Source organism: Nymphaea colorata, chromosome 3 (assembly GCF_008831285.2).
Source record: "Nymphaea colorata isolate Beijing-Zhang1983 chromosome 3, ASM883128v2, whole genome shotgun sequence".
NCBI classification, from domain to species: Eukaryota; Viridiplantae; Streptophyta; class Magnoliopsida; order Nymphaeales; family Nymphaeaceae; genus Nymphaea; species Nymphaea colorata.
Window position 1 is genome coordinate 18,634,143 of NC_045140.1, and position 8,658 is coordinate 18,642,800.

The 8,658-nt window shown below is 38.4% G+C and overlaps 1 protein-coding gene across 1 annotated transcript; it reads right to left on the reverse strand.

Annotated features, from left to right (window-relative positions):
• Positions 1 to 4,934: 4,934 nt before the first annotated feature.
• LOC116251212 (probable xyloglucan glycosyltransferase 8) lies at positions 4,935 to 8,444 on the reverse strand. The gene is made up of 5 exons (XM_031625336.2): positions 7,439 to 8,444; positions 6,658 to 6,966; positions 6,270 to 6,560; positions 6,060 to 6,173; positions 4,935 to 5,967 (listed from the first exon to the last, which is right to left on the reverse strand). The coding sequence occupies exons 1-5, from the start codon at positions 8,162 to 8,164 to the stop codon at positions 5,326 to 5,328; spliced, it is 2,082 nt and encodes a 693-aa protein (XP_031481196.1). The 5' UTR covers positions 8,165 to 8,444; the 3' UTR covers positions 4,935 to 5,325.
• Between the last annotated feature and the right edge of the window lie 214 nt (positions 8,445 to 8,658).

Genomic DNA, 8,658 nt, shown 5'->3' on the forward strand with positions numbered 1-8,658 from the left:
TGTCACGGGATTTCCCATTGGTGAGACCTGCAGACCAAGAAAAGTTCATAGCCCGATTTAGTCGGACCAGGTCCTAACACTTGTAGGGTTTGAGTTCGCTTGTGACACATGGAAGCATGGCTCGTTCTTGAATCACCAACGGGTTTTGTGGCTACCCATTTGCCAATCAAAGTCGAGCCAAAAGTTTCAACATCGGCATAATATTTTAAAGGAAATATGTTGGGAAAAATTAGATGTTGACTGGATGGCTAATTTATGACTAATGAAAAATGATAAATGATACTCAATGCGTTTTTGTCTTTTTCTTTTGCTTGTCAAAAGCAACCGTACTTATGTGATCCATATTATTTATTAAATTCATACTTTTTTTTCTTTGTTTTTCTCTTAACAGGACGGTTTTAATGAATAATGGCAAAGGTCACCATCCAATTTTTCTGCACAAACATTGCCCAGAAGTTTCATTCATATTTTAAACTAAAACACACCAGTCACATTTTTTTTTTTTGCAGGATAAAGCAACACATAAGCATCTGAATTACAACCAAACTTGGATTTAGCTTATGGGTCAAGGTGTTTGAAAGGATCCAACCTAATTTGGATATTACCCATGTTGTATCTGGATTTGGATTCAAAAATTCAAATCTGAATCTAAATCTAAGCGTCTCTTATTAAAAAAAAAATCATATTAGATTGGACATGATAATTGAAGGTTTTCAAAATCTCATGTTTAAAAGTTAGCCTTGAAGAAATGCAACATACCCATAGTTTACCTTTTAGAAAAATAATTTTTACTTGTGATAGTTTATAAACTATCAATTAACTAAATTTGACAGCTCATAATCACATCACATAGTCTCTACATGCTACTTTGAAAACATGTACACTAATAATCCATCCTTTGCACACTTGTGACAAAACTCATCACGTCACACCAATCACTTTCTTTCTCTTCACTGTCATAAAGTAATGGACCTTCCTCCCTCTCCCTCTCGCTGTCAAACTATCTCAAATACTGACCTTTTCGTCTCTTCCGTCACTAAAACTTGAGTTTAGCAATCGACTCGCGAACATTTGCACCAGCTTCCTGCTTCAAAATAATTTTATTGTGACAATTTTACCGTTGGACTGAAAAAAAAAAGGAAAAAAAGAAAAGAAGAGAGAGAGAGAGAGAGAGAGAGAGACGTTGCTGTCATGCTTAGTTAGGGGTTTGTCCTCTGCCCATGTGATGGAAATGAGGGGCCGACGTAGCTTTCGAGTTCAGAGGGTTTGCCGTCAGGGAAAGTAGTGAGGGACTTTTTTGTCCACATGGCTCCCTCCAAGCACTCGGATTGTCGCTCTCACGGTGGTGGAGGATGAGGGGAAAAACAAATGCACCCCACACCCAAAGCAAAGTATTTTCTACGTTGGCAGCCCAATCATGTCTGTTCCCCCTTGCTTTTCATCTTGAGGTTACTGCAATTGTAAAAGCCTTCTGGGGTCCTCAACTTCTGGCGAAGTTTAGCTTACGATTTTCTATCTGAGAACTAAGGTTTCTGCGTCTACTAATCTTTGGACGTGTCTCTTTTAATAGAATTCTTTTCTCTAGTTTCCTTCTCTGTATTAAGTTTCTCCAAAGATTCAGACATTCTAATTTCCTTCACCAACACTCTGTTCGCTTTGCTAAGGGAACAGCGAGGAACATACATTCCACAGTCTCAAACTTGCACGATCCTTAGGTGTTTCACCTTGATGGGATATTCATTCCAGCAGGTGACATGACCTTCTCACTGCAGCACACCTTTCATTCTTCTTGGAAAAAGAAAAATGTAATTTAACTTGTGCTCATATTGTAATGGGATGTATGCTTTCGTGTATAAAGTATGTCTGTTTTCTCCAATCAATTAAAAAAGAGTGGGGACTTGGATCCTGCAGACAACTTGCTTGACAAGCTCAGTTGTGCGCAGAGTTGGAGTCTGTGGCTTGTTTTGACAGAGATTCTCCTGATTAGTCTTGGCGTCATGCAGTGGGCCTAGGTAGACGGCTTTTGTTGTCTCTTTGTGTCGAGCTCACATGCTCATGTACCGCCTCCAGCAAGCCTTCGCATGTGTTGTGCTCTGCAGATCAGTGCTGCAGCAGCCAGCAGTAGTTGCACTGCACATGCTCCAAATCTTGGATCCAGTTACATTCGATTAAATAAATGGCTCTGTTCGATTTTATATATGTGAATGCATTGCCACCTTGGAGTCTCGAGTCCAAACCATAGCATATCGAAAGTACATTTGGACCCTCTCTATTCCCACACTGGGTTCTCTCTCTCTCTCTCTCTCTCTCTCTCTCTCTATATATATATATATATATATATATTTCACGAACCATGACTATAAAACTAACAGACACCAAGAACTCCAAACATGAGAAAATGACTAAACATTTTAGAGATAAAAAAATATAAAAAAGGTAACAATTGACTTTTTCTTTTTGTTTTTCTTTCAACCATTCATCATGAATATAATAACCATTTAACTTTCCTCTCTCTCTCTTTATATATATATATATATATATATATATATATATATATATATATATATATATATATATATATATATATATATATATATATATATATATATATATATATATATATATATATAGAGAGAGAGAGAGAGAGAGAGAGAGAGAGAGAGTAGAAAACTCCACCCTTTCACATATGGACGGAAATGTTTGTGAGAATAAGTTTTTATTGTTGTATCTCATTCGTTTGAAAGACATGCTCACTTCTGCACTTATAGAAGAAGAAAAATGTCGTGGATTTTATGTTTTTGAGTTTGTTAATGTAGATTCCAAGCTGATTCAATTTATCGAGGCCTGTTTAAGCTTAACCTTTTATTGTTCATTCTTTCGGTATAATCAAACAAAGTTTGATTAGTTACGTTTCTTTAAGAAGAAAACATTTTTATTTCCATCTACATATCACGCTAAGTTGTGATTGTACTCGAATGGCGGTCTTCTGATGAGGCCTTCGAGGTGTTCTCATGAATCGGCTTAGTATTTGAACTAAGTAAAACATATCCAGACTTGCGATATTCAAGTGTATGCGGCCAACAAATAATTCCTTTTAACAAATAACTTCTATTGGTTCCAAGTTGAGTTGTTAGCAACCAGGGGACAGTATTGATGCAGGGGCAAAGCTCTAGATTGAAGGAAAGGAAACAGAAGAGCTGATTCGAGGACCAATAAGATCCAAGTTTTGATTTGCCCTTTTGTTCTCTCTTGCTTATCTGCAAGCTTGTTTAGGAATTAATTTTTACAATTTCTTTTTCTTAGTTTATTTATTTTTCTCCTTTGTTTGTAGGGTAGCATATGTTTTCTTGTGAGACTTATTCATGATTTGCATCACCATTAGGAGCCGTTTGGCATTAGGAATAGCATGGCTGTCTCATGAATTTGCCTGAAATTTGAAGTAGATTCATAGATTCTACCTAAATTTTGGAACAGATTCATGAAACATCTACAAGATGTTCATCATATTAAATATATCAAAATATACATCGCATCTTGTTCAGAAACTTTTTTTGTTATGTTCGATTTCTAAAAATTATTTTTTTCTTGCCAGATATTATATGTCTGGCCTTTGAAAATGGAAAACTGGGAAATGATATGGCCGGGAAACTAGAAGTTATCATCATTATGAGAAGAATCATCACCATTCCCTGCAAGCCCGTCGGTCGATCGAGACGTGGATCAAGCCACCTTTTTTATTTAATCCAACACAATCAACAAGCTTTCCTTTCTTCTCCTTCTAATATCATGAAACCCTGCAAGCTTGTGGTTCCACATATCCAGCCATCTTGATGTTTTCCTCTTCCTTATATCAAACAAGCTAAAAATCTCTCTATCTCTCTCTTCATAATAATTTTAGATATAATTTCATAAAAAAACCGCAACCACATTGTTTAAGTGAAATTCTCTCCAATTTCACAGTCTCTCTCTCTCTCTTTTCTCTCTTGCCTTTGTCTCTATGATCATGCCTACCAAAAAAACAGGCAAAATCATAGAGAAACTAACAAATACTAATGTAAATTGTAAAGATTACTTCTCGTTTTAAAGGTATTTTATTTTTTGTTAGGGGTAAAATACTTTTTTTTTAAAAATATATCTCCGGTGTCTTTTATTCATGAAACGTGCGTTATTATTTTATGAAGTCAGGCAGTTATTTGTAATTCTGGACTGTTAGACAGTACTTCTTTGTTGATATGCCAAAACTTAGGGGTTTACTTATAAATTTCTCAAATTTTTAAGCAACCGACAAGATTTATTTGGAAATAGAAACATGAACATTAGGAGCCCAAATCTCAATCGAAAAGTATTAGTTTTGTCATGGAATAGACACATGAAACTCTAATTTCGCCATGGAAGTGACAGCTGCAGAGAAAATTATCGATTTCTATGTTAGGTCCCACTTGATTTCTTTTAAAACTTGAATACAAAATTCGTTGTTTTTCTGGCAGAATTTGTCTATTTGGAGAAAAGACTGTGTGACAAAAGCGAGCCCTGAAAGTTCCACTGTTAGCTGCCGATATGAAAGCAACCATTGTTGTCTTTATAATGTACCTCATTTGACCTACAAAGAAACAGGAATGACGTGTGTCACTGCATGCCTCACATATTTGAAGCAATTTCCATCTGCCTTTCTCTTCCTGCTACCATACGCAACAACTTGAAAGCGACCTTCATTTCTTTTCCTTTCGAAGGTAATTTTGACCTGACCTGTGTTTAGATTCCAATGACCCACTTGAAAACCAGAAAATGGACAATGAGAAAGCAGTGCACTGAAAAGAAAAATATGAAATGCTATCGAATATCAATGGCCATGATTCCAAAATATTTCTGCACTACCAAGGAAAAATAACAGTGCAAAAGTGAAGATAATGTGAACTGATACTCCGGCCAAAATTCCGAAATTTGTTCACCGAGAAGGGAAAGCCTTTTTTTTTTCATCATATAAATGAATTAAATGTACATATCATTGTTGTACAATGGTAAGCATCACAAACATGAATTTTTGTATGCTATGTATTATATACTACTGAAAGAGTGAAAGAGGAAAGAGGCCTACTCCTCAAACAGTTCCCATATGAAAAAGGAGCTGTGTTCTACAAAGAACAAGATGATTCATGAACGAAATTTTTCATAAAGATAGATGTAGCCATAAAACCAGATTCAATAATCTCAAACTCAGGTGCCAATTGGGCATCTCGACTTGAGTTGAACCAAGAAATTCATTGCCATGGTCGTCCGGACATGGATTGAAGGAGGTCGTTGGTGCCATCGTCTCTTGTGAAGGCATCAGCTTATCTGTTCTCCAATCAAGTCCAAGCCAACAAGTAGAAAAGACACTCCTTGAAACAGAAGGAAGTAGAAATGGATGCCTTGAGCAGAGAGTAGGCTTCTTACTGCTGCTGTGAGGAGGAGGAGAGCAAGTGCTAGCTCCTTGCGATATATGCGATTGGCCTTCTTCTTGAGAGGAGGAGCTTCTTCCTGTTCTCTCATTTTACTTAGTGTCTCTAATGCAGATTCAGAAGCTTGTCTGTGGAGCTTATGCTGTTTCATCTTTGCCAATTCCCTCTCTGCAACTGCTACTAGATCTGTTTCTGATGATCTCCCAGTCTTCTTTGTGACAACCCACTCATAAGCACTACCCAATTGGAACAGTCCAGAAATCATCGCATTAAATTTTGTGACGGACATGGTGTTCTCAAACAGAAGGTAAGGCACCACAAAAGGAAATGAACTTGGAGCAGGCATAATGTTTAAGATTGACATAAAAACAGGAACATAACATATGACCCATAATGGCAACTCGGCTTCTGGTACAAACATTGTCAAGGGAAGGATAATGCAGAAAAGCGTGAAGGAATAGAATGGGAGGATTAACTTCCTTAGAAGAAAGAAGAGGAATATGAGGTTCATCTTCTTCCAGAATGATATCTGCAGGCAGCATAATACAAGAATTTTATAACAATAGTCATGCGAAGTGCAGTAAAACTGAAAATATCAGTGAAAGGGGTCAGATAAATAACCTTGGAAGTGATGATATCTGGAAGGCACAACCGGAAAAGCTGCATTGGACCAGAATGCCATCGGTGCTGCTGCTTCCGATATGCTTCATAGCATTCTGGAATTTCACAAAGGACCTAAACCATTCATGCAGCCAAGTTTTACTGATAATGCACTAAAAAATGCGAATAAGAAAGAAAAACAACAATTGAAGGTGCAATTGAGTTAAGCACCTTAACATCATTAAGAAAGATAAACTTCCATCCTTTGAGATGAGCACGGACAGCTATGTCCATATCCTCGACAGTAGTGCGTTCGAGCCAACCACCAGAATCCTCCAGGGCCTTGATTCTCCACACGCCAGCAGTTCCATTGAATCCAAAGAAGTTCAGGAAAACACCATTTACTTGCTGCTCCACCTCAAAGTGAAAGCACAAGTTGATGTTCTGAAGCCTAGTGAGCAGATTTTCATCCTTATTCACAAAACCCCACCTAGCTTGAACAAGACCAAGATCAGGCTTCCCCTGCAGTAAGAGAAATTCGCTTTCTCAGTCCCACTGTATATTGCACAGTTTTGGCTTCCTCTGGCTTTTACAACATGACATGGCTGAGGGCGCATACCTTGAAATATGGTATCGTCTGCTTCAGGAAATCAGGATTTGGCTGGAAGTCTGCATCAAATATTGCAACAAATTCGTAGTCCTTCACATAATCACAAGCCATTGCAGATTTGAGATTACCGGCCTTGTAACCAGTCCTAATGAAACGGTGACGGTACAGTATGTTCAGTCCCTTCTGACTCCACTTTGAAACTTCATTCTTAATCAGCTTTTGTATGCCTTCCTCATCTGAATCATCTAATATCTGTATCAACAGCCTGTCTTTTGGCCAATCCAAATGACAAACAGCTGAGATGGATTGCTCGTACACCTAATCATCACAATCAAACTCCATTGAAGATGCAAGCAACAAAGGAACTAAAAAAATCTAAGCACGTCATAGATCTAAGTTCTAACAGCGTGGAATGTGCTCTCTGCAAAACCTAAATAGCACACAGATCACTTCTGTAGGATAGCTAGTCCATTCCCCACATTAACCATTCCACATCAATGCATCCTTCAAAAACCTTTTCAGTAAAAATTTCTGTCAGTGTAATTTTCTATAGATCTCTATTACGGTGGTTTTCGATTATATACTAGTACTGGCTGAATCAATCACCACGAATTCGGAATAATTATGATTCTCAGGTACCAAAAGACAATTGTTTATTATCACTTAAGCTAAGGAAGTTAGTCTATACAGATCATTCTGAATATAGAGAAAAACAATTACATCAAAAAATTCAGGTTTATTATAGAAAGGAAATTCAATTTTAGTAATATAATGGCAGATCCAGATTTACCTCTCTTTCGTTACACATGGGAATTTGAACAAGAACCAGTGGGAAATCTGATCCCTGGGCCTCAACGTCTCCAGATCCAAGCACCTCTCCATCTGCAACCCGTGGTTTAATCCTCCTGAACTTGATCCAGAAGCACCCAATGCACAGAACGACTCTATCCACCGACTGAATCATGAACAGAACCACACAAAAATCTGAGAGAAACTTGATTGGTCTTGCAATATATTCAGCCCTGAAATCCAGCCACTGAAGGTAAATCCAATGCAAGAAGCCGTCAATCTCAGAAGGCCTAATCACCCGCAGGCTGTGAGCGTACCACCCCTTGAAATGGGCAACCAATTCAAAGGCCAGAACCACCATGGCAGCTACCAGAAATCCCCTAATGAACCTTAATAGCCTGCCCTTGTAGCCGCGCCCTTCGTTTCCAGTGGAAAACAGTCGTCTTTTTGCAGAAGAGAGCCTGCCGAAGGAAGCAGAGAAGACCCAACAGAGCAAAGACCACGCCTTCTGGATCTTTAGGAGGAAAACCCATCTGAATTGCTTCATGTTCTTCACTCTCTGCTTCTCATCTACGGAAGAAGAAGAAGATGTCGATGGCAGAGGCTCTGTGATTTCCACCAACGAAAATTGGTTGGGGTTCTCCATCGTCACGGGCAACGGACTCCCGCCTCCCTTGCCGCTATGCTTTGAAAAGCTTGAAAAATCAAAAGTTGATGCCATTTGCATCCTCCTCCTCTGAGGTCGTCGAGTTATGGTAGTCCATCACTAAAAAAACCCAGAAGGTGGGAGACAAAAGAGAAGAAGAAGAAGAAGAAGAAGACCAACCATCAAACAGCCTCATTATTTGTTTCCTTGATGTAGATCTGTTAAGTATTTAATACGTGTAATAATTCCCCCTTTTTTTTCCCAGTTGATTGCTAAAAAAATGGGCATCGGAGAGAGCCAGGCAACAACTAATTGGTCCAGAAGCCCGCACATAAAAGAAAAGAAATTGGCCCAAATCAATGGATTCAAAAGAACAAAACTTTTTACCTTTTTCTTTTTTTAATTTTTCGGAAGATAGGGGAAGAGCTTTGGTTAAGGAAAACAGAAACGATGATGTCACTGACAGTTGGCCGAGAGACTCGAGCACGAGGACCGATCGCATCTCACAGCTCAGCACCTCTGTTCTTGCCCCACGTTCTAAAACTTTGGCTCTTGGACTGCACTTCTCTTAAAAT